The 27,247-nt window shown below is 36.2% G+C and overlaps 1 protein-coding gene and 2 long non-coding RNA genes across 6 annotated transcripts in view; all 3 read left to right on the top strand.

Annotated features, from left to right (window-relative positions):
- LOC137037236 (RNA-binding motif, single-stranded-interacting protein 3-like) overlaps positions 1-8,723 on the top strand; it is a 42,989-nt gene extending 34,266 nt beyond the window's left edge. For 3 of the 4 annotated variants that reach the window (XM_067411057.1, XM_067411060.1, XM_067411058.1), the window contains exons 10-15: positions 302-345; positions 612-708; positions 1,209-1,259; positions 1,817-1,930; positions 5,495-5,584; positions 5,724-6,311. In XM_067411057.1, the coding sequence (XP_067267158.1) occupies positions 302-345; positions 612-708; positions 1,209-1,259; positions 1,817-1,930; positions 5,495-5,584; positions 5,724-5,885 (558 nt within the window). In that variant the 3' untranslated portion in view covers positions 5,886-6,311. Of the gene's footprint in view, positions 1-301; positions 346-611; positions 709-1,208; positions 1,260-1,816; positions 1,931-5,494; positions 5,585-5,723; positions 6,312-7,482 lie in introns of those variants that run through there. The other variant, XM_067411059.1, reaches the window with a different exon arrangement.
- Positions 8,724-11,958: 3,235 nt separating this feature from the next.
- Positions 11,959-13,455, top strand: LOC137002111 (uncharacterized). The gene is made up of 3 exons (XR_010891777.1): positions 11,959-12,980; positions 13,070-13,104; positions 13,320-13,455. It is a non-coding gene; the product is annotated as an uncharacterized lncRNA (long non-coding RNA).
- A 6,338-nt stretch (positions 13,456-19,793) lies between these two features.
- LOC137002112 (uncharacterized) lies at positions 19,794-20,942 on the top strand. The gene is made up of 3 exons (XR_010891778.1): positions 19,794-19,829; positions 20,109-20,223; positions 20,621-20,942. It is a non-coding gene; the product is annotated as an uncharacterized lncRNA (long non-coding RNA).
- Positions 20,943-27,247: the final 6,305 nt, after the last annotated feature.

Raw genomic sequence — 27,247 nt, 5'->3', positions numbered from 1 at the left:
TTTTTGCATGCATATATCAAGCATCATGTGTGTTCTGATTGGCTGTGATTTTGTCGAGCAGCATTTTCACTTCCAGTGTTGACAGATAAATTACACTGAAACATGTCACGCCTGGATATAATAGTTTTAAACACTCTCTCATTATCATAACCTCTCATGTGATGGAGTGATGCTCCGGTCTGCCATCTTCAGCAGAAACAGGAGTAGAAAGAGAGAGACGGATGAATGCAGGAGACTGACATCCGCTGTTCACACGCCGTCACATGTTAACGCTTCTTTGTGTCTCTGTGTGTCTCTGCAGACGGGAATGACACTCACATACGAGCCTGCCGTCATGCAGAACGGGTACGTCTCACACACACACACACACACTTGTACAGACAGATGAAAGAGAGAGACAGGAGGAAAGATTGCCTCTCCCAGTGTGTTTTGCTTACAGGAAATCCCTCACTTCCTGTTTCCTGTGTCTGTGTCCTAATAAAACATCCCGTCTGATAAGAGATCCCTTACTTACAGCTCTGATTATTTACAGGTCAAGCTCTCTAGTGCCGCCTACAGGACATACTGAATATATAATTTTTAATATTTAAATCCTGTCATTGTCTCTGCAGGTTCTACTCTTCTCCATATAGTATCACTACTAACCGGATGATCGCGCACGCGTCTATCACTCCGTTCATCACCGCTTCACCCATGTCGACTTATCAGGTGAGAGTCTGTGTGATTTCACATGTCACATGATCTCCTGTGAGCTGGAAACAGTTCATGCATTGAATATGATCAGGGACAGACGCCTTCACTTCCACATAGTCTTCCTAAATATGTCTGTGTGTGAGGAATCGACTGTCTCCGGGTTCAGTTGTTGCTCTGACGGCCATATTGCACAGGAAATTTTACTAACAAATGAGAGAAAGTGAGAAGGAGAGAGGTGCTGTCAGATGGGAAAGAGAGCTGTAATCCATCACTCTCAGATTGATTTATCAGAGCAGAGGAACATTGTCTTCTGTTCTCCTGTCTGTTCACACCAAACGCAAATTTGCACCACTAATTAAGCAACATTATGTTGAAAAGAAACAATTCAGTTCAAATATGTGTATATATATGCATGTATAGCATGTTGTTCTTGTGTAGATTATCTTCAGTACCTTGTGTGTGTGGACAGTGTTCATGTTTTGTGAACGCACGTTTGTGTTTCTTGTTGCTCACAGGTTCAGAGTACAGCATGGATGCCCCAACAGCAGTATGTGATGCAACCGACAGTAAGTGAGCTCTGACCTTCTCATTATGACCTTTTACATGCACAAGCCTTTGAAAATTGAAAATTGTAAGCATTTGAAAGGCTGACATTGATAATGGGAATAGTTTTTGGTGCAAGAAACCATGACTGAGCATTATAAGTGGACTTGAGGGGAAAATGTTTCTCCACTAGTATCATGGCAGCGTGTGATTGTGAGAACATTGTATTTCTGTGTAGTTTTACACATGAAGGTTGTTTCTGTTTCATATGAGTTGGTTTGACACACACTCTCTGCTGATTCAGACTTATTCTTTATAATGTTTCTCATGAGTGTTAAAATCATTGATTGACTTCATTCAGCTCACATTCTGTAACCGAATTGAAGCCAGACAAATGAATCGCTCCAGATCTGCCACACAATATGGAATCAGCCAACCATAACCAATGTTTATATTCACTAAATCAATATCATTGTGTTCTGTTCTGAAGTTTCATTTATTTTTACACAACTCAAACTCAATCTATAAAAACAAGTGGTTACAAACCTGCCAGCAGTCGCATTGATCTGTATGTCTGTAGGGAGCGGTCATCACTCCAGCACTAGATCACAGTGCCGTATCGGTGCCACCAGCAGCCATGATGACTCCACTAACACAACAGATGAACCAGCTCACACTGGGATCTGCTGCTAACGTGAGTGTATATCTTATGGGTCATGTCTGCTCTGATTTCACATTTACTCACCACTAAATGCTACATAAAAACATCATCTGTGTTTGGTCACTGTTAAATGTCAGTCAGATAGTCTAAGTGGTTTTTGGTCAGAATATGAGTCAGACTATTTCCCAGTATAAATTCCAGTCTGTATACAAGACTATAGACCAAACTATACACTAGGTCTATATACTGGACTATATACAGGACAGTATACAAGACTAAAAACCTGACTATTGACCTACTATTTACTGGACAGTATACAGGTCTGTATACAGGACTATATACAGGTCTATTTAGATGACTATACACAGGTCTATAACCGGGACTATATACATGTCTATATAGAAGACTATACACCAATCTATATACAGGACTATATACTGTACTAAATACAGGCCTAATTAGAGGACTGTATACAAGACTAAAAACTTGACTATTGACCTACAGTAACTATTTACTGGACACTACACAGGTCTGTATACAGGACTATATACAGGTCTATTTAGGGCACTATACACAGGTCTATAATCGGGACTATATACAGGTCTGTATAGAGGACTATACACAGGTCTATAATCGGGACTATATACAGGTCTGTATAGAGGACTATACACAGGTCTATATACAGGACAATATACAGGTCTATTTAGGGCACTATATACAAGACTTCAAACCTGACTATTGACCTACGACAGTAACTATTAGACAGTATACAGATCTGTATACAGGATTATATACAGGTCTATATAGATGACTACACACAGGTCTATAATCAGGACTCTATACAGGCCTATATAAAAGATTAAATTCAATACTAAAAACCTGACTATTGACCTACAGCAACTCTTAACCAGACAGTGTATAGGTCTGTATACAGGACTATATATAGGCCTATATACCGGACTATATACAAGCCCATATAGACTATACACAGGACTATATACTGGACTATATACATGCCTATTTAGAGGACTATATACAGGACTTTATACAGGCCTATATAGAGGACTATACACAGGACTATATACAGGCCTATTTAGGACACTATACATAGGTCTATAATCGGGACTATATACAGGTCTATATAGAGGACTATACACAGGTCTATATACAGGACAATATACAGGTCTATTTAGGGCACTATATACAAGACTTCAAACCTGACTATTGACCTACGACAGTAACTATTAGACAGTATACAGATCTGTATACAGGATTATATACAGGTCTATATAGATGACTACACACAGGTCTATAATCAGGACTCTATACAGGCCTATATAAAAGATTAAATTCAATACTAAAAACCTGACTATTGACCTACAGCAACTCTTAACCAGACAGTGTATAGGTCTGTATACAGGACTATATATATGCCTATATACCGGACTATATACAAGCACATATAGACCATACACAGGACTATATACTGGACTATATACATGCCTATTTAGAGGACTATATACAGGACTTTATACAGGCCTATATAGAGGACTATACACAGGACTATATACAGGCCTATTTAGGACACTATACATAGGTCTATAATCGGGACTATATACAGGTCTATATAGAGGACTATACACAGGTCTATATACAGGTCTATTTAGGGCACTATATACAAGACTTCAAACCTGACTATTGACCTACGACAGTAACTATTAGACAGTATACAGATCTGTATACAGGATTATATACAGGTCTATATAGATGACTACACACAGGTCTATAATCAGGACTCTATACAGGCCTATATAAAATATTAAATTCAATACTAAAAACCTGACTATTGACCTACAGCAACTCTTTACCAGACAGTGTATAGGTCTGTATACAGGACTATATATAGGCCTATATACTGGACTATATACAAGCCTATATAGACTATACACAGGACTATATACTGGACTTTATACAGGCCTATTTAGAGGACTATATACAGGACTTTATACAGGCCTATATAGAGGACTATACACAGGACTATATACAGGCCTATTTAGAGGACAATATACAGGACTTTATACAGGCCTATACAGAGAACTATATACAGGTCTATATACCAGATTATATACAGGACTATTTATAGGACTATATACAAGACTAAACCTGACCTACAGTGTTTATTGGACAGTATACAGGTCCGTATACCGGACTATATACAGGCCTTTATACAGCCCTATATAGATGACTATACACAGGTCTATAATCAGGACTCTATACAGGACTACATACAGGCCTATATAGAGGACTATAGACAGGACTATATACAGGACTTTATACAGGTCTATATACCGGACTATATAGAGGACTATACAGAGGACTATATAGTGGACTATATACAGGAATTTATACAAACTTATATAGAGAACTTTATACAGGTCTGTATACCGGACTATATAGAGGACTATACACAGGTGTATATACTGAACTATATACAGGTATTTATACAGGCCTATATAGAGAACTGTATACAGGTCTATATACCAGACTACATATGGGACTATATACCAGACTATATACAAGACTAAAAACCTGACTGTATACATGACTATACCGAACTGTATACAAGATCGGTTTCCACATCTATGAGCTGTGAGAAAAGAAAGCGTACCTCTCGACCAATGCCTGCATCTAGAAATAATTGATGGTGTTTAGGGTTAATGCATGGATGGGAGTGTGTTTAATGTGTTGTGTGTGTGTGTGTGTGTGTGTGTGTGTGTGTGTGTGTGTGTGTGTGTGTGTGTGTGTGTGTGTGCGTGTGTGTGTGTGTGTGTGTGTGTGTGCAAGATCATTTAGAACCTGGTTCACGTATTCTGTCTCAAGACACCCCGCTGAACCCTCTCTGTCGTCAAACACACACCATCTGCCCCGTCTGTGTGTGTGAACGACAACCCTTCAGATGATAAACACTCCATCAGAGACTTCGTTCTCATTCTCTTCAGCATTTCAGATGAAAACGCTGATGCAGAAATACATGAATGTTCACATCAGGATTTGAATGAAAACAGTTTATCATGTCATGTGTCAGTATGACGGGCTTTAAACCTGAAATGAAACATACAGAAAACTTGTGAAATTTAGAAAGCAGATAAAACATGTTGTGTGTGTGTGTGTGTGTGTGTGTGTGTGTGTGTGTGTGTGTGTGTGTGTGTGTGTGTGTGTGTGTGTGTGTGTGTGTGTGTGTGTGTGTGTGTGTGTGTGTGTGTGTGTGTGTGTGTGTGTGTGTGTGTGTGTGTGTGTGTGAGAGAGAGAGCTCATTCAGTGATGTACAGTCAGTCTTCAGTGCTATGACACTGATGTAGTTTACTCTGTGCTCCGGTACAGGAAGTTAATCACCCGTGACCACGCCCTTTAACTCCACTCATTAGCACTGCTCTCTGATCCATCCTTTATACACACACACACACACACACACACACACACACACACACACACACACACACACACACAGGAAGGACAGCTTAATCTGAAGCTCTCGATCAGTCAGCGCCCTCTGCAGGACATCAGGAGAACTGCACGTGTTTTCTGTGTGTGTTTCAGTACATGACGGCTCCAGCTGCTGTGGCTCCTATGCAAGGAACATTCATCCATCAGTTAACACCGCTCCCTCCGTCAGCACTTCCTGTAGAGGTAAATCACATGCTTTTCATTAGCAGTGTGTGTTAAATATAGAACTAAAAGAGATCCAGACCCTTCTTCTCAATTTTCAGAAAAATAACCAATTGATTTTCCTGTGCATTTCCTGAATGATGTCACTTCCTGCCCTCAGGGTGTAGTATCAGAAGCTCCTCCGCAGACGGTGGTTCCCTCATCACAGGATGTCCACGTAGCACAGCAACAGATCACCGTGGAAACCAGTGACCATATTCAGCCCTGCTCCTACCAGTCCAAGTGCGCACTAGATTCTGTTCACTGCACACTACATAGTTAACATCAACCTACAGTCAACTTACTGAACATAGACAAAACCAGCTGTGAACTCCAAATGAACACTTACAACCTGATGACTTTTGATATTTTTTTAATGGACTAAACTAAAGTAGTTAGTTTCTAAACTGAAATTAACATTATATTTTATTATTTTTTATATTTGTAGAATTTTTCTAAATGATCAAAATTAAAATAAAATAGTCAACGTTAGTCTAATCATTAATGTAGATATACAAATATACTATAAAATTAATTGAAAATACTGACTTGAAATGTAAAAAACTGCCAGTATATGTAGAAATTAACATATTATATTTTTATTATATGATCAGCACTTAAATATAATTGTTAACATTAGTTAACGCATCCTTTAATGCATTAGGAATCATTAATCTAGATATAAAAATATACTATTAAAATGATTAAATATACAGACTTAATTAAATAAAAATTAATATTATATATTAATAAATTAATTTAATGTACCTTACAGCCTAATTACCTTAAAGGCCTTTTATATTTGTAATGTGCATTAATTTATTTTATTTTTACATTTTTAAGATTTAATTAATTTAATTTAAGATTTAATAACATGTTTATGATTTAATTTAAGTGTTTTATTTGATTTGTTTTTATTTTTTAATTATTTGTTTTAATTTGACATTTTTATGATTTCATTTTAGTGTATTTTGATTATTTTGATTAGATTTTTATGATTTAATTTTAGTGTATTTCGATTATTTTTATTAGATTTTTATGATTTCATTGTAAGTGTTCTATTTGATTTATTTTAAAAATTATTTTAAAAAATATTTTAAAATTATTATTTTTAATTATTTAAAAAATATTTTTTTTACGTTTTCAAGATTTAAATAATTTTAGTGTATTTAGTTAATTTCCATTCATTTTAATAATTAATTTGTATTATTTTATTACATTTTTATGATTTAATATTAAGTGTTTTATTTTGATTTGTTTTTATTTTAATTTTACATTTTCAAGATTTCATAAATTTTACTGTTGAAATACAGTGTGATGAATGTTTAATGAAATTAATGCATCATTTAATGCATTGGAAATCATTCTATGTATAAGATATACTATTAAATTAATTAATACATATGCAAACTTGAAATGTAAAAATGTGCTAGTACAGCTAGAAATTAATATTAAAATATTAACAATTTAAATAAATGCTGTAATGGTTTTTATAATGCACTGATGTATTGCAATATATTAATAAAAAGTGTAAACATAAACATATTTAGTTTATGAAACCGTATGATAGTTTTTATTATTTTTTTCCTCCTCCTTTTCTATTTTAAATTCTGATTTACTGTAAAGCACTTTGGATCAACTACAACTGTGTTGAATTTGTGCTGTATAAATAAAATTTGACTTGACCTGTTCATAATACATAATGCATTAAGGAGTTTAAATTAGTTCATTTATTCTCATTTGCCTGATGTTTTGTGCTTTGATGTTTACACTGGCTTTGCAGGCGAATGCATGGGAAATTCATATTACATTTTCATTTTGACATTCAGTTTTGAGCGCTGTAGATGCATTGATCATGTCTGTGCCTCTGTTGTTGTCAGATAGCGTCCTGAAGAGCTGAATGTTGGTCGTCTCTCTCTTCTGATGGAGGATCAGACGCTCTGCACTGAAAACATGGACTCATGATGGACTTCAGGTGACCTCAGCACCAAACACACAGACTGGACTCATTTCCTCCTGGACTAAAGCCGCTGAAGGACTTTAGGAGGTGATGAGGATTATTTCATGATTTTCTTTTATGTCTGTCGGACTGGAGTGTGGATAGATGCGGATACGATGTAGAATTATAAGAAGAAACACGGACCGTCTTCCTCAGATATTAAGCTATCACATCTTCATCTTCTGTTGATTTTCTTCTGTCAAATGTTGGAATTCACAAAAACATCTCTTGCCTTAATTTGAATCCATCTCAAGATGCTGTATTTGTGTGTGTAAATCATGGCAGAACTGAATCCTCGTATCACATTTTCTTCATTTGAAGGATAATGAGGTCATTATAATTTTCCTGACTGGATTGCATTTTTACTTACATTACCTTTCACAAAGAGCAAAACAAGTACAGCAGTTTGCTGCAGTTTATGAACATGCTTTTTTAATTTGTGATCATTTTACACTTTAGATTTGACATTTTTAATCAACGTTAATGTTTTAGCCTGCTTTGCTTGACGCATTTCATATAATAATTAGGATAAAAGGATTAAAAGCGTGAAGGAACGGACGCAGGTAGTGTGAATCCGTCTGAAGCAATAGCAGAAGTAGTCGCAGTAGTTTTGTGTCGTTGTGAAAGAACGGCGGTCGTTTCTAAACCAAAGATGAAGAAACTTCTCAAGCAGTTTGGCTCTTTCGCTCTGAATATGTCGATGATGATGATGATGATGATGATGATGATGATGTTTCTAGAGCTGCTATTGTTGTTTTTTATTATTATGGTTTTTATTTGAATATTTTTATTGTGGTAAACAAATGATTATTGTTTTATATAATTTATGTACAATCATGAGCGCATTTGAGCAGTAAATGAGACATGTGATCAGACGGTGTTCATGTTGCTTCTTCTTCTTCTTCTTCTTCATTAACCCTCGCTGAAACATCTCGACCCAGAGCTGGTGATGCAGCGTCTCTCTTTAGTCGACTCGAGCTCGTTCAGACTCGGTTCGTCTTCCCACAGGACCATCACTGAACACTGCCTTCCATTAAGAGCCGCTGTCAGTGAACAACATCCCTGCATGTGTTAGCAGGAGGACACCAACTGTAGTTAGACTGACGGGAACATGAGAAACATCTTAGGGATTCTCAAACTTCTGTCAGACGACCCCATTTAAACTAAATGACTTAAAGTCCCTTTAAATAATAGATTTGAATAATTTAACAACACATTATAATGTTTATGGTTCTCTGGTGACGTTTAACGGTCACACATAAGGTTTGTTTTGATTTGTTTGTTTTTAAATTATTGTATTTGATCATTTTATGATTTAATACATTTTTACTATTTTCTTTTGATTTAAAAAATATTTTAATTTAATTTTACATTTTTATGATTTTATTAATTATTACTAAGTGTTTGATTTGGATTGCTTTTATTTTTTAATTATACATTTTTATTATTTAATTTTTAGTAAGTGTTTTGTGTAAGTATTTTGATTTGTTTTTATTTTAAAATTAATTATTTTAATTTTACAGTTTTATGATTTTGTTTTTAGGGTTTTTGATTTGTTTTATTTTAAAATTGATTTATTTTAATTTTACATTTATATGACTTAATTTTTATTGTTTATTTTGATTTGTTTTTTAAAATTGATTTAATTTCACATTTATATGATTTAATTACGTTTTAGTGTTTATTTCAATTATTTTCATTTTAAAAATTCTATTTGTTTTATAATTTCATTTTAGTGTTTTATTTTGATTTGTTTTATTTTAAAATGATTGATTTATTTTAATTTGACTTAATTTTTAGTGTTTATTTCAATTATATTTATTTTAATTAGTTATTTTAATTTTAGTTTTATAATTTCGTTTTTATGTTTTATTTTGATTTATTTTAATTTCATATTTATATGATTTAATAAATTTTTAGTGTTTATTTCAATTATATTTATTTTACAGTTATTTATTTTAATTTTACATTATTTTATTTTATTAATTTTTAGTGTTTATTTTAATTATTTTTACTTTAAAATTATTTATTTTAATTTTATATTGTATGATTTAATTTTTATTGTTTGTTTCAATTTTCTATTTTAAAATTTATTTATTTTAATTTTACATTTATATGATTGAATTTTTATTGTTTATGTCAATTTCTTATTTTAAAATGGATTTTTTTAAATTTTACATTTATATGATTTTATTTTTTGTGTTTATTTTGATTTGTTTTTATTTTAAAATTATTCATTTTAATTTTACATTTATATGGTTGAATTTTTATTGTTTATGTCAATTTTTTATTTTAAATTTGATTTATTTAAATTTTACATTTATATGATTTAATTTTTAGTGTTTATTTTGATTTGTTTTTATTTTAAAATTGATTTATTTTAACTTTAAGTTTACGACTTAATTTTTAGTGTTTAGTTCGATTATTTTAAAATTAATTTTTAAATGTTTAAGTGTTTTGTTTTGATATGTTTTTATGATGTAATTTTAGGTAGGGTTTTATTTTGACTTTTTTTTTTCATAATTAAGTCATTATTAACTTCATCAACACTCTCAAAAAAGATGTGTTAATTAATAACACATTTTGTGTCATTTTGTGTACATAATTGACACAAATTGTGTAAATATAACACATTAGTGTGTAGAAAATAAGCAGGAATAACACATGGTTGAGTTAAAAGTAACACAAAATTTGTTGTCCTTAACTAGACACACAGGTGTGTTAAGATATAACACAAGTTGTGTTGTTTTTAACACATCTGTTTTAAGAGTGAACTCTCAGACCCCCCCATGACCTTCTGTGTCTTATCACACACTCAGAAGTATGCACTCTCCCCACATCGGTCAAGTCCACACTTGCAGACTGCAGTAGGAGAGGAATGTGATTTGTGCTGCAGCCACACGTGAAGTTTTGTTCTACAAGAAAACCATTGTCACAGCGTTTGATGCCTCAGGGCTGCGAACAGAGCAATATCTGCTGAAGTTTTCTCAGAGTTTTCTGGTTCTGCAGGATCTTCACATAAGGTGACCTCCACCAAACCCATGCTGATGAGAAACAGCTCCCGACTCACCTCGTGCCCTTCTCCAGGTTCCCGCCGGGTCGAGCAGGTGTTGAGCGCTCCAACACGCTGACTGATTCATTCGGAGCGACGTTTGCCCGCCTCAGCGCTCGTGTCCTTTACCAAACGCAAACGCACACTCGCCATCTGCGGCGTCGTACAGCTTTTCTGATGATGAGCGATTCACCTGCTGCTGAGAACCACAGCGATTTTATTCTCTCAGTGACACTGAACATTAAACAAAGTTAAACGAATGTCAGGACGTCATTCGAGTCTGAACTGACACCATCCGTTCTTCAGCTCATCTTCTGCATCTACAGTCATTTTCTTCACATTTTCTAAACAGCGGCTTAGTTTATGTGATTATTTTTTCATATGCCACCACCTTAGAATTTGAATCATTTAAAATAAAATATTACATTTTTTAGTAAATTTTCTATTTTCTTTATTTAGTTTATTTATTTTTATTTACTTCAAATAAAATATTTCATATTTTAGTCATTTTTATAAATATATACATTTATACCTTTTTATAATTTTAGTATTATAAAAATAATACTATAGTAAAATATATAGTATTAGTGTTTTATTTTATAGTTTTTATTTTAAAATATATTTTTTTTATTTAACATTTGTATGATTTAATTCATTTTAGTGTGTTATTTTAATTGTTTTTATTGTAAAATAATTTTAGTTTTACATTTTCATGGTTTTTGTTTAGTACATTTTATTTTAAAATTATTTTAATTTAAAATTTTTATTTAATTTTTAGTAAGTGTTTTATGTCAACTGTTTATTGTACTTTTTTCTTTTACATTTTTATGGTTTTAATTTATTCAGATTTTTTTTATTTTATTATTATTATAATTTTACATTTTTATTTAATTTTTAAGTGTTTTATTGTAACTTTCTTTATTGAATTTTTTTTTTTTTTTTACATTTTTATGGTTTAATTTTTAGTAAGATTTTTTTTATTTTATTATTATTTTAATTTCAAATTTTTATGTTTTATTTTTAGTAAGATATTTTAATTTTACATTTTTATGTTTTAATTTTAGTGTTTTATTTTTAGTAAGATTTTTTATTTTATTATTATTTTAAATTTACTTTTATGTTTTAATTTTAGTTTTATTTTGATTGTTTTTTATTTATTCTAATTTTACATTTTCATTATTTAATTATCATCTTTTAAAGCTAATAATTTACACTTATAATTAATTAAATTTTTAGTGTTTTATTATTATTATTTATTTATTTATTTTAATTTAACATTTTATTATTTAATTATTAGCTTTTAAAGCTAATAAAAATTTAAAGTTTTTAAAAACAGTCCAAAGTGTGACAGATTCATCTCTGTGGTTTGAGACGCAGATGTTTGCTGTGATTAATTGCAAAGTGAATGAGTGTGAAATCCGTCGCTTGCATAACCGTAGTCGAAGCGCAACGTCGATCAGACGCGGTTCTTCTGGAGTTCAACACATACACATCAATGCGGGGAGAAACACAAATACACACAAGTTTTAGGGGGGGTTTAAGCAGAAAATCTCGAGCAGGACCCAGATGATTCATTCTGCTCTGTTATTTTCAGGGCGAGAGAATAATTATGAGAGTGAAACAACTATGTTGAATGACAATGGTCAAATCGATTTATTGTAAAACTAGAAAACCTACAATTTGAGCTGTTCAAAAGCTTTTCATAGTCAAGACGTTACAGTTGTGTCAAAAAATAAACCTACACTGAGAAATACTGACTATAGTTAAACAGTGTGACAACTTGCCCCGGTCTCTTTCAGACCTGTATGAGGTGCGTGTGTGCATCTGATTAGATTAAATTACAAATTTAAAGATTTATTAAAGTTTATCAAACTTAATGATGTGGACACAAACTAAAATGATGTCATTATGTCTCATGGACCCAAAAAGCGGTCTGCTATTTGGTTTAGACGGTTCATGTCTGTGTTTCTGTACGTGTTTGGTTACAAGGCCAAATGTTTGGAAATGTCCCTCACAAATAGATTCAAACATGTTTTGGCTCTTTTGAAGGACTCAAATCAGCTGAATCATGTTTGTTTTCTCCTCAAACTTCACTTTCAACACTGGATCTGTTGGTTTATTTTTTCAAACCCAAGAAACGTCTTTTGTTTTGCTGGTCTTTATGAGGGATTGTCTGTGCGTCTTTGAGCAGTGTGTGTTGTGAAAGAGCTCTGCAAATAAAATAAACCTGTCTGGACGTAATGAACGTCAGACGCCCTCTTGTTTGACTTGTTTTCTGGATCACAGACGGTTCTGATCTCGACTGTTGTGTAACTCGTATGACAGATGTAAATACTTATCCAGGCCATTTGAATGTGTGTAAAATGATTTTAATGCATATGTACAGTGTGTGTGTTTAAATTCTGTCTCATTTCAGATCATTTGGATCTTCAGATACACAGAAATGAGACTGTAAGTACCAGACCAGAACTGTTGTTGTTTACTAAAACCATAGAAACTGTGTGAGTGTGTTTAAGGGAACTGATGAAAAACTGCTCAGTTTTCTGTAAAACATCTGTTTTTACATGATCTGATATCGAAACTGAATTATTGTGTGTGTGTGTCAATAGTTGCGCAACATTGTTCTCATAGTTGTACTGATTGTCATCATGTGTTGTCTCTCACAGAGCCTGATTCCTGAAAACAGCTGAGAGATTGAGAATCATGGATAAATCGTGAGCTTGTGCACAAGAAGATGTGTCTCTCAGAGGCTCTTTAATACGTTTCAAAGAAGAAGTCACAGAATGCAAAGAATAACCATCCATTTTAAATGATGAAAATTTCAAATATCCTAAAAAATAGGATTAATAATTGAAAAAAATCCTTGTTTTTCAGTTAAAATATCATTGAGACAGGATAGATTGACTGCACAGGATATTTAAGAGAGATTGCATCATAAATATAAGTGTGTTTTGTCAGATTGCACTTTCAGATTCACTTGTTTTTAATAAAATCTGCCAGTGCAGCAAGATTAAATAGACTCCTATTAAATATGCAATGTATGGAAACATGTTTCTTATGCAGACAGATTCATCATGTTTCAAGGATTTTTATGATTTTACCTAAAAATAACAGACCAATTAGGAAGACAGTAGTTAAGAGCTGCTGTGGAAAAGATTCGAATCAGCAAAATCTGCTTTAAATCTCCTGATACAAGCAGGTTTGTGTGACGGGTTGGTTATAGGTGACGGGCTTGTTAAGGTTGCATCTGTGAGATGGTCACACTAAAACACTCTTTATTTAAAGCTGCTGTCCGTAACTTTCAACATTTACAAAAACTACATTATGAGAATGTACAACATGAATCCATTTTCCGAACCGTGTTTTTGTCTTATCCTGAATCACACTTATAATTATATAATTATAGACACTTAAAGGGTTAGTTCACCCAAAAATGAAAACGATGTCATTAATGACTCACCCTCATGTCGTTTCCAAACCCGTAAGACCTCCGTTCATCTTCAGAACACAGTTTAAGATATTTTAGATTTAGTCCGAGAGCTTTCTGTCCCTCCATTGAAAATGTATGTACGGTATACTGTCCATGTCCAGAAAGGTAATAAAAACATCATCAAAGTAGTCCATGTGACATCAGTGGGTTAGTTAGAAGTTTTTGAAGCATCGAAAATACATTTTGGTCCAAAAATGACAAAAACTACAACTTTATTCAGCATTGTGTTCTCTTCCGGAATCCTTTCCATTGAATTGATTCCATTGAACTGATTCCATTTAATTGATTCCATTGAACTGATTCAATTTAATCCTTTCATCTGTCAGCGTTGGTAATGCACTTTTACGTTGCTGTGGTTGTTTTTTTGCAATTAGGACATCTGCAACATTTAATACATTTAACGAAAATACATTTTTGTCCAAAATAACAAAAAGTACGACTTTATTCAGCATTGTCTTCTCTTCCGGGATCCTTTCCATTGAACTGATTCCACTGAACTGATTCAATTTAATCCTTTCATCTGTCGGTGTTGGTAATGCACTTTTACATTGCTGTGGTTGTTTTTGGCGATTAGGACATCTGCAACATTTTGAAGCATCGAAAATACATTTTGGTCCAAAAATAACAAAAACTACGACTTTATTCAGCATTGTCTTCTCTTCCGGAATCCTTTCCATTGAACTGATTCCATTGAACTGATTCCATTGAACTGATTCCATTTAATTGATTCCATTGAACTGATTCAATTTAATTGATTCAATTGAACTGATTCCATTGAACTGATTCAATTTAATCCTTTCATCTGTCAGCATTGGTAATGCACTTTTACGTTGCGGTGGTTGTTTTTGGCGATTAGGACATCTGCAACATTTTGAAGCATCGAAAATACATTTTGGTCCAAAAATAACAAAAACTACGACTTTATTCAGCATTGTCTTCTCTTCTGGAATCCTTTCCGTTGAATTGATTCCATTGAACTGATTCCATTGAACTGATTCCATTGAATTGATTCCAATTAATCCTTTAATCTGTTGGTGTTGGTAATGCACTTTTACGTTGCGGTGGTTGTTTTTGGCGATTAGGACATCCGCAACATTTTGAAGCATCGAAAATAGATTTTGGTCCAAAAATAACAAAAACTACGACTTTATTCAGCATTGTCTTCTCTTCCAGAATCCTTTCCATTGAATTGATTCCATTGAACTGATTCCATTTAATTGATTCCATTGAAAGTGTATGTACAGTATACTGTCCATGTCCAGAAAGGTAATAAAAACATCATCAAAGTAGTCCATGTGACATCAGTGGGTTAGTTAGAAGTTTTTGAAGCATCGAAAATACATTTTGGTCCAAAAATAACAAAAACTACAACTTTATTCAGCATTGTCTTCTCTTCCAGAATCCTTTCCATTGAACTGATTCCATTGAACTGATTCCATTGAACTGATTCCATTGAATTGATTCCATTGAACTGATTCAATTTAATCCTTTCATCTGTCAGCGTTGGTAATGCACTTTTACGTTGCTGTGGTTGTTTTTGGCGATTAGGACATCTGCAACATTTAATACATTTTACGAAAATACATTTTGGTCCAAAAATAAAAACTACGACTTTATTCAGCATTGTCTTCTCTTCCGGGTCTGTTGTCAATCCGCATTCACGACTTCTTGTTCTTCTTTCCTGTTTTACGGCGGTTGGCATCCAGCTTATTGGTGCATTACTGCCCCCTTCTGCTCCGGAGTGTGGTTCACGACTCCGCAGTGACGCTGCTGACGTAAGACGCTGCTGACGTGTTATCCGGTGCGCCCGAGCTTCGTTACGGTCTGAGGAAGATGCACGCTGTATTCAAGCTATTTTGGTATTGCTATATTTTTTAAAATGGTGCAGAAGTGTGCATGTCGCGGATGTCCTAATCGCCATAAACAACCACAGCGACGTAAAAGTGCATTACCAACGCCAACAGATGAAAGGATTCAAAGGAATCAATCATCTGACATAACAGTCAACAGCTTTCACGCACAGCTTTCAAAATAAAAGTCTTGATTCAGAAAAAAAAAAAATCTTTGATTGCACAGTCTGCGACCCAACAGTTGAGAAACACTGATTTACACGACAACAGCGTTTTGGGGGCATGAAAATGCAAAGTTTAGAAAATGGGTTTCTAAGTGCATGCTTTTGAAAATGATACATCTGTTTCTTTACAAAGTAACATCGCCAACTACTGGCCTGGCAGCAAAATACAGCATTTTTAGTTGTTTTCATGGATCCATGTGAACAGGGATCATTCTGACAATGTTGTCATTGAAAAAAAATTCCATTTTCTGTTTTTTTTGTTGCGTAAATATGGAAGCCCGTTTCCGCCACAAAAAAAAATGCCGCTAAAAAAAAAAAAAGCCACTAAAAAAAAAAGATTAATTGCAACTTTTTATCTCAGAATTGCGAGTTATAAAGTCAGAATTCTGAGATATAAAGTCGCAATTGCGTGATAAAAAGTCCGAATTCTGACTTTTTTTCTCGCAATTAACTGATGGTCAGTATCTCTGTCTGTGACAGTACATCCAACGATAGCCGTGCTGCCGTGAAGTCTGAAGCTGTTGGTGTATAAAATGTGCCACTTCAGCTTTGCCTGGTTTATTGCGCCTCCGCCACAGCTGATTCTTCTTCTTATTATGATTATTATTATTATATTGTTATTATTTTGTCAAATTCATTAGTGTATCCAAACATTCTATATGCATATTCCTGCATAATGCATATGTCTTTAAGTGTCCCCTCCATTAAAATCAATATTTCTTTATTGGTAAATCGGCGCTAAAATAAACCTTTATGATGTCCTCTATTTAATATATAATAATAACAAAGCAGCAATCCTGATGTTCAGTCGCAATGAAAGGAAACGCAAGCAAAGTAAGAACTGTGAGAAATAATGTTTCACACAGTAGTGATAAAAAGTCAGAATTCTGATATATAAAGTCGCAATTGCGAGAAATAAAGTCAGAATTCTGACTTTATTACTCGCAATTCTGAGATAAAAAGTCGCAATTAATCTTTTTTTTTTTTTTTGGTGGAAACAGGCTTCCATATGTAAATGTATGAATCTGTTAAATTTAAAAAAATAAATAAAAAAGCCAGCTGTGGTTGCCATAACTTTACCATAAAAACTAACAAAGAACATTTTAAGTTTGAGCTTAAATTTATGGTAAATGAACATTGTATATTTCATTAACTGAAATAATGTTAATATACCAAATTACAAAAATCTGTTTTTACCTTTATAATATAGGTTACTGACAACTACCCTATAATAACACATGTGATAAAGAGAAGAACATGATGAATCTAATGGTACGTTTACATGACAATGATGTGCTCAAAACTGAAAAAATGTTTAATGACTACATTGTCAAAATGATCCCCATTCACATGGATCCGCGAAAAGAATGCTGTATTCTGCTGCCAGGCCAGTAGTTGGCGACAGCATTTTCTAAACTTTGCATTTTCATGCTCCCAAAACGCTGTTGTCATGTAAATCAGTGTTTCTCAACTGGTGGGTTGCAGACTGTTCAATCAATGAAACAATGTTTTTTTTTCTCAATCGAGACTTTTATTTTGAAAGACGTGTGTGAAAGCTGTTGACACTTCTGTTAGACTCAATTTAAGTAAAGTGTGCCTGAGAAAAACGTCCTGATTCAGGGGCCATTCACACAACACTGTTTTCAACTAAACATTTTGACGGTTCATTTTCACGACAATGGCGTTGAAAATGCAAACTTTTTCAAGGATTCCAAGTGGAAGTTTTTTAAAACAAAACAATCATCTCTGTGTAAAACTACAAAATAAGAATTTGTGAAAAACGGTGCCATCGTGCACGTTTAGTCTATAGACGTCTGTGTTTCTTTACAAAGTGACATCGCCATCTACTGGCCTGGCAGCAAAATATAGCGTTTTTAATCATTTTTGCAGGTCTGTGTGAACAGGGATTTTTTTTTATATCATTGCCATCTATACATGAAAAACACAAAGGACATTGTTGGCGTTTAAACATACCCTCATTATCTGCGGTCAGAAGAGATGTTGACAGGCAATATGTCAGTGTCATTATTCTAACATTATTTATGTAAATTGTTACAAAATGAAAAGTCTCTCTCCTCAGAAAAACAAACTTTCCTGTCAGCCGTTATTCTGTGCTCGTATCGTGCTGTATTACATTAGTTAATAAGTCATGAAATTATTGAAAAGTATCAATAAATTATGTAACTGGTACGCCATGTGTTAGCTGGGTCATAAACACAGGGTCAGCTGATATGTATGTTTTATGAATCATATTCTTAGACAAGTGAATTTACTGAATGCTACCAGGAAAGCCAGGCAACTAAGTAACTTAAGTCAAAATATGTGCACATTCCTTATTAATCTTACGCCTAATATGATGAAAACGACTTGGTTAATGTTTCGTCTCTTCACATCGACAGTTCCGAATTACATTAGGCCTGCACGATAACCTATGTTTTCAAATAAAAATGGTGAAATTAGACAAAAGTTTATAAGTTTGCATCCCTGATTATTTCTAATTAAAGGGATAGTTCACCCAAAAATGAAAATTTGATGTTTATCTGCTTACCCCCAGTGCATCCAAGATGTAGGTGACTTTTTTTCTTCAGTCGAACGCAAATGATGATTTTTAACTGCAACCGCTGCCGTCTGTCAGTCAAATAATAGCAGTTGATGGGAACTTCAACTATAACAGTAAATAAAACTTGCTTAGACAAATCAAAATTAAAACCTGCGGCTCGTGATGACACATAAATGTCCTAAGACACGAAACGATTGGTTTGTGCGAGAAACCGAACATTATTTATATAATTTTTACCTCTAATACACCACTAAGTCCAACTTCGTTCAGCTTCCTGTTAGTGAGGTCAAAAAACGCGTTATGATGACGGAAGTGATGTCTCGCCCATATACTTCAATGAGCGCGAGACATTACTGCCGTTGTCAGAGCGCGATCAGACCTCACTAGCCGGAAGTTGAACGAAGTTGGACATAGTGGTGTATTAGAGGTAAAAAATGATATAAATACTGTTCGGTTTCTCGCACAAACCGATCGTTTCGTGTCTTAGGACATCAATGTGCCGTCACGAGCCACAGGGTTTAATTTGGATTTGTCTATGGAAGTTTTTTTGACTCTTATTGTTCAAGTTCCCAATCACTGCTATTATTTGACTGACAGACGGCAGCGGTTGCAGTTAAAAATCATAATTTGCGTTCGACTGAAGAAAAAAAGTCACCTACATCTTGGATGCCCTGGGGGTAAGCAGATAAACATCAAATTTTAATTTTGGGTGAACTATCCCTTTATCATTTCCATCATAACAGCTGTCAAATATTAAATGTTTGTATCATATCTACTTGCATCATATCTCGCACTTTTATGATCTGAAGTGTCGTGCTGAAATCCGCTCTTCTGAGAACATAAAGCTCGCCTACTTTGATCTGATTGGTCATCTCTAACATTTTGACACAGATGAGCACTGTTTGAGGCTGGCAGCTCAGACGAGAAGCTCGTAATCATTGTGCAATATCTGTGCAGCACCAAAGTAGAGTTAATATTAGGCAATTATTTCACAACCTTTACTATGTACTCCTCAGAAAACTACTGAGCTCCAAACCTCGGAGACCTCAATGGTGGGTACAGCCCTCTATTTAACAGTATTTTGCTGTAAAGTTACATGAAATGTCCCAATATATCTATTACAGTTGTTCACTGTATAGAATAAGGGAACTTAAACCAATTAACAGTTTTTTTAGCATAGCATTTTACAGTCTTCTAACTTTAAAATGATGATAATGATTTACAGTGTAGAGTGAAACCTGTGTGTTATAGTTGAAGCTATATTTATTTAGATCTGAACATACAGTAGTGCATGTTATAACATGCTGTACAAACACACTCTCTGTTTCTAGACATTCCATAAATGCAGTTCTGGTTTCCATGGCAGTAGACGTCAAAATACAGAAAATTTAGACAGAGAGACATAAATCAGCACAGAGAGAGAGAGAGAGACGCCACAGTCAGACGGTAAATAAACATTTATGTGTCAGTATTTGATCAAATGTTTATATAATAGTGTCAGTGAGAGGACACTGAAGATCAGAAACATACACAATTACACTCAATCAAACATTTAGACCTAAATGTATATATTTGAATTGCATATTAAAATTTCCCTTCGCTTGGATACACAGTTTAAACATAAACAAACTTAATGTGATGCATATTTATCTGTCATACATAAATAAAACAGATTTCTGTAAAAGTACTAATTAATACTGCAATAAACCAATGCAAAATCATGTCCTGTTAGTACACAAAACTGTACATATTATATTATATATCAGAAATATACACCAGTCAGGCATAACATTATGACCACCTTCCTAATATTGTGTTGGTCCCCCTTTTTCTGCCAAAACAGCCCTGACCTGTCGAGGCATGGACTCCTCTAGACCCCTGAAGGTGTGCTGTGGGATCTGCACCAAGATGTTCGCAGCATCCTTTAAGTCCTGTAAGTTGTGAGGTGGATCCTCCATGGATCGGACTTGTTTGTTCAGCACATCCCACAGATGCTCCATTGGATTGAGATCTAGGGAATTTGGAGGTCAAGTCAACACCTCAAACTCGTTGTTGTCAAACCATTCCTGAATCATTTTGGCTTTGTGGCAGGAGCATTATCCTGCTGAAAGAGGCCACAGCCGCCAGGGAATACCGTTTCCATGAAAGGGTGTACATGGTCTCAACAATGCTTAGGTAGGTGGTACGTGTCAAAGTAACAACTAGCCATCCCAATTTGGCCCTTGTTAAACTGGCTCAAATCCTTACGCTTTCCCATTTTTCCTGCTTCTAACACATCAACTTTGAGGACAAAATGTTCACTTGCTGCCCAATATATCCACCCACTAACAGGTGCCGTGATGAAGAAAGGGATCAGTGTTATTCACTTCACCTGTCAGTGCTCATAATGTCTGATAATGCATTATTACCACATGCCTGATCGGTGTGTGTGTTTGTGTATATATATATTTGTAACTGTGTTTGATGATTTTGTTGAAAATCACATTGAGATGCACGTGGTCTTGATCAGAGGTGTGGATGAGAGCCGTTTGTAGAGCTGATGTGTGACAAATAGTCTGCAGTAGTTTTTAACACTATTTTGAGTGTCAGTGATTCAGTAGTGATGTGGATGGCAGACAGTCTCAGCGCTGGAGTCTCAAAATCAACCACAGCGCCACTTTATTTAGGAAGTAAAACCTCAGCGAGGAGGATTGTGCTGATCCAACAGAAGTTAGCGGCAGGTCCGCTTATTACTAATCATTCTGTCATCAGGATCCAGATTTTTTTGTGGAAATTTTCATAATCAAAGACATAAGGAATGCAAACAAAGTCAAGTTTGCATTTATGCATTTTGCAGATGATTTTATCCAAAGTGACTTGCGTTGCATTAAGCAATGCAGCAAGGCAACACTTGCCAATTTCTTTTAGTTACATTTTAGATAAATGTTTTTAATAGTTTGTTTTAGTTAACAATAGCAGCACAATCTTCTAGTGCATGTTTGTCCTGCTCAAATAACTTCTGAATCATATAACATGCTTGTGTTGTGATTAAATGTGTGTGCGATGAAAGGTGTTTTTGATGACGTGTGCGAACTGGAGTCAGTGTGAAGAGGAGAATTTACTGCTCATAATCTGAATATCACGCAGGTTTATGTGCCATGAAACATGTTTTCTGCATTATGATCTGTTTTCATCATCTCTCACTTTAATGTCTATATTTCTACTTGCTTTTGAGTTTCTTCGATGTTCATCATCAGTAACTGGATGGATATAATTAAGAAAGATATTATTTATTTCACCCCAAAATCAAAAGAAATAAGAAAATATGTTGTTCAAAGTTCACTGTTGTTTATATGGAAGCCCAATTTTGCCACATGCTTTGGTAAATCACACTAAGTCATATTTATGAGATTAAAAGTCAAAATTATGACATACTAAATTTAAATTATGACATTAAAAATGCAAAATTATCCCACTCTAACCCCTGAATCTACATTGGAGCCCATTGTAACCTAATTTCCTATTTGTCAAGATGTGATCAAAGATATCACCCCTGAGTTTTCTGTTTGCCCAGATATGACTAAGAAGGTTGTCCCTGAATTTCCTGCTTGCCCTAATGTAGCCAAGGAGGCCAATCTATATTCCCTCATCATGGCCACAGAGACTGATCAAGGTCCCATCATCACGGCCGCAGAGGTCGATCTGATCCCCTGTGCTTTAACTCCCTTGTTGTGGCCTTGGAGACCAATCTAATTCCTGTATCCCAATTTCCCTTGACGCAGCCACGGAGTCTGCCAGGATCTCCTGCTGTCCATGTTCTTACGTTGTGTTTATAGTGACCGTTACTAGCATCTTCATCATGGCTACGGAATCCGCCATGAGGTTAGTTCTGTTCCCCAAGTTACTTTGATGCGGTCAAGTATGCCGCCATGGTCCTCTGAGCTACCTGTACCACCATGGTCCTCTGAGCTACCTGCACCGCCATGGTCCTTTGAGCTACCTTCACCACCATGGTCCTTTGAGCTACCTTCACCACCATGGTCCTTTGAGCTACCTTCACCACCATGGTCCTTTGAGCTACCTTCACCACCATGGTCCTTTGAGCTACCTGCACCGCCATGGTCCTTTGAGCTACCTTCACCACCATAGTCCTTTGAGCTACCTGCACCTTCGTGGTCCTCTGAGCTACCTGCACCTTCGTGCTCCTCTGAGCTACCTGCACCGCCATGGTCCTTTGAGCTACCTTCACCACCATAGTCCTTTGAGCTACCCTCACCACCATGGTCCTCTGAGCTACCTGCACCACCATGGTCCTTTGAGCTACCTTCACCACCATGGTCCTTTGAGCTACCTGCACCGCCATGGTCCTTTGAGCTACCTTCACCACCATGGTCCTTTGAGCTACCCTCACCACCATGGTCCTCTGAGCTACCTGCACCACCATGGTCCTTTGAGCTACCTTCACCACCATAGTCCTTTGAGCTACCCTCACCACCATGGTCCTCTGAGCTACCTGCACCACCATGGTCCTTTGAGCTACCTTCACCACCATGGTCCTCTGAGCTACCTGCACCACCATGGTCCTTTGAGCTACCTTCACCACCATGGTCCTTTGAGCTACCTTCACCACCATAGTCCTTTGAGCTACCCTCACCACCATGGTCCTCTGAGCTACCTGCACCTTCGTGGTCCCCTGAGCTACCTGCGCCTTCATGGTCCTCTGAGCTACCTGCACCGCCATGGTCCTTTGAGCTACCTTCACCACCATGGTCCCCTGAGCTACCTGCACCTTCATGGTCCCCTGAGCTACCTGCACCGCCATGGTCCTTTGAGCTACCTTCACCACCATGGTCCTTTGAGCTACCTTCACCACCATAGTCCTTTGAGCTACCCTCACCACCATGGTCCTCTGAGCTACCTGCACCTTCATGGTCCTCTGAGCTACCTGCACCGCCATGGTCCTTTGAGCTACCTTCACCACCATGGTCCCCTGAGCTACCTGCACCTTCATGGTCCCCTGAGCTACCTGCACCGCCATGGTCCTTTGAGCTACCTTCACCACCATGGTCCTTTGAGCTACCTTCACCACCATAGTCCTTTGAGCTACCCTCACCACCATGGTCCTCTGAGCTACCTGCACCTTCGTGGTCCCCTGAGCTACCTGCACTGCCATGGTCCTTTGAGCTACCTTCACCACCATGGTCCCCTGAGCTACCTGCACCTTCATGGTCCCCTGAGCTACCTGCACCGCCATGGTCCTTTGAGCTACCTTCACCACTATGGTCCCCTGAGCTACCTGCACCTTCATGGTCCCCTGAATTACCTGCACCTTCATGGTCCCCTGAGCTACCTGCACCTTCATGGTCCTCTGAGCTACCTTCACCACCATGGTCCCCTGAGCTACCTGCACCTTCATGGTCCCCTGAATTACCTGCACCTTCATGGTCCCCTGAGCTACCTGCACCACTATGGTCCCCTGAGCTACCTGCACCTTCATGGTCCCCTGAATTACCTGCACCTTCATGGCTCCCTGAATTACCTGCACCTTCATGGTCCCCCTGAATTACCTCAACCTTCATGGTCCCCTGAATTACCTGCACCTTCATGGTCCCTAGATTCCTAGGTTTCCAGTGCCATCCTAGAGGTTCCCTGACCTGGCCATATATCCCTATTCACCAGCCTGTCACTTGACACAGCTCCATGACAACTGCCCTCCCTCCCTTCTGTTTTGCATGAGGCCGTGGCTTCCGGAAGGGGGGAGTACTGTCAGGATCACCAGTCGCCATGCCTGTCACCTCAGTGCACCACATCTCCCACAATCCTCCTTGGTTACCACCTGCACTCACTTCACAATTACCAAACCTGTCTACATAAGCCAGCATCACGCACACAGAGGTTGTCTGGTCTCGTCTCTATCTAGGACTGCTATATCATCTACTACTTCAACTAGGACTGAATGGACCGTTATGCTTACTTACCTGAGTCTACTTACCTGTGTGATCTCCCCATGCTCCATTCATCAGTGTTCCCTCCTTCCTGAATCCCTGTTTCCTCCAGATGGTTACTACCTGTAAAGATAAGAGATATTGTTAATATCCAGTTCAACAGTGATTTAGAAGTGTGTGGTGCTACTTACGTCATCATTCTTCATCTGCTTTGGTTGTTGTTGTACATAATCCTCTATTACTGTATTTCACCTGCTTGAGTCAGTCACTTTTACTCACCTGTGCCATCGAATCTGTGTTCCCTGACAGTATGTCATATTTTTAACTTTTTAATCTCATAATGACTTAGTATGCCATAATTATGATTTACCAAAGCATTTTTCCATAATGTGAAATCACAGAGACCAGTGTGCACATATGTTTTTGAATACTGGCACGTCAGTCTACAAAACAGATGCTGAAGAAAAGCAGAAAACATGTTGATGTTATTTTACATGCTGGTAAACATCTAGTCTACTAAAAACAGATTATCTTTCAGAGATCTGATGTGATGAAACTCTCAGACTGTTAAATTTGTCACTGGATCACATCAAGTCTATGACAGACTGTGACTGTGTCACTGTCATCTCGCTGTTTAAGGAACTTTGGTCAGTCTGCAGACAGTCTGTGTGATTTATAGATGTCTGGAGACTAAAGACACTGCGTTTATAATGGCTAATGAAGCCTCTTATCGTAAAAAACAGTGACAGATTTACTGCACATGCTTCATAGCCGAAAACACAAGCATCTGTTCAGTAACACCTCAATAAGACACGTTTGGAGGAATCATCAGGACGACACAGACACTGAAATGTGCATTGCATGCAACTGTTCAAGTCTATAATCTTTGCATTGAAATATTTATATTTAAGAAGGCTGTAGCTTCACCAAAAGAACTCAGTCCAGTTTGAGTTCATAAACAAACCCAGCTGGTTTTAATCATGTTCTAGACACTGTTATTTATTATGTGGATGTGAATGTTTAACCAGTGCAAATTATGTAAAACAGAGCAGAAAAATGTGTTTTTTTTCTTTCTTGCAATCGGCTTCACTTCCAGTTAAAGGTGGCAAAAGAGTCAGACAGTGTCTAGACTAGCTAGCCCGACCATTCTCCGGCTCCTGAACGGCTCTTTCCATGGAATAATGCGTTTCGCAAGCACTGCACTGATTTCCAGGAAGAGAATTCAATAATTTAGTCCTGATGGACAGCATAAACAACATCCAAACGCTGCCAAACTCTACGCTTATGGCACACGATTTCTGCAACAATCTTTCTTAGTCAGTTTTATCTTGTTCAAACATCTAAACATCATCAAAACTAATTGCATTCATTTGAAAAGCAGAATTGCATGAGATATGAAGTGCAATATGCTTAAAACATGCACTGCATAAAGTGATTTTTGTCTTCTTTTTGCCTTGTTTTCCAGCACAAATATAAACATTCTTAAATCAAGATACAGCTTGAGATGCAAAATGATAAGAATTCAACAAGAAAAATAAACTTGTACTCCCTTTGAAATAAGTTTATTTTTCTTACCCTCATTTTAAGCATTCAAACTCATTTACACTCACTTGATATTGATCAATTTCTCAGTATACAAGATCTTATATTGTTTTTGTTGCGCACTATTTTCTTCATACGCAGATGCTTTGGTCTAGATTGTGGTTGCTCTGATGTCATTTCTTGTTTTGTTTTTCTCACTCTTGACGATGATGCTTCAGTGTCTGTGGCAAAACCTACTGTGCTACCTAGATAGCATTTTTTTGTTTAATTAGTGAGATTATAGCCTTTGACTGCTACAAAACTTCTACATACTTAAGCTCAGAATTGATGTCTAGTTAGGCAGCTCACAGAATGTGTTTCATGTATTACTAGGTAGGCGGTCTGCAAGGTTTTGAGATGCTCAAAAATGCTGTGTAGGTGTAGAGCTCACTATGTGAGACACATGCTCAAAAATGCAGTCTAAATAGGCAGATTTTGAGAACAAATGTCTAAAAAATGCTGTCTATGAATGAAACCTACTAAGACTATGATGCATTTGATGCTCAGAAATGTTGTCATGTGAGAAATGAGATTTTTAGACCATGGCACCTAAAAATAGCAACTCATTATAGGTTTCTATGTTGCCCAAAAATGTTTTTCATGTAGGAAACTCACTAGGTTTTGACATTATGATACCTAAAAATGTTTTCTATGTAGGCAACTCGCTGGGCTTTTAGACTACGAGGTCTAAATATGTTATCTTGGTAGGCTAGATAGGTAGGCCTAGGTAGGACGCCCAGAAATGTTTCTATGTAGAACACTCACTAGGTTTTGAGAATATGAGGCCTAAAAATACTATGTAGGAGACTCACTAGGTTTTGAGACAATATACCTAAAAATGTTGTCTAGGTAGGCAACTCACTAGGTTTTGAGTCTATGGCACCTAAAAATGTTTTTTTCTATGTAGGTAACTCAATAGGCTTTGAGACTGACGCCCAGAAATGTTTTCTATGTAGGACACTCAC

This window comes from Chanodichthys erythropterus, chromosome 15, assembly GCF_024489055.1.
Source record: "Chanodichthys erythropterus isolate Z2021 chromosome 15, ASM2448905v1, whole genome shotgun sequence".
In the NCBI taxonomy this organism is placed as follows: Eukaryota; Metazoa; Chordata; class Actinopteri; order Cypriniformes; family Xenocyprididae; genus Chanodichthys; species Chanodichthys erythropterus.
This window is presented reverse-complemented; position numbering and strand designations above follow the sequence as displayed.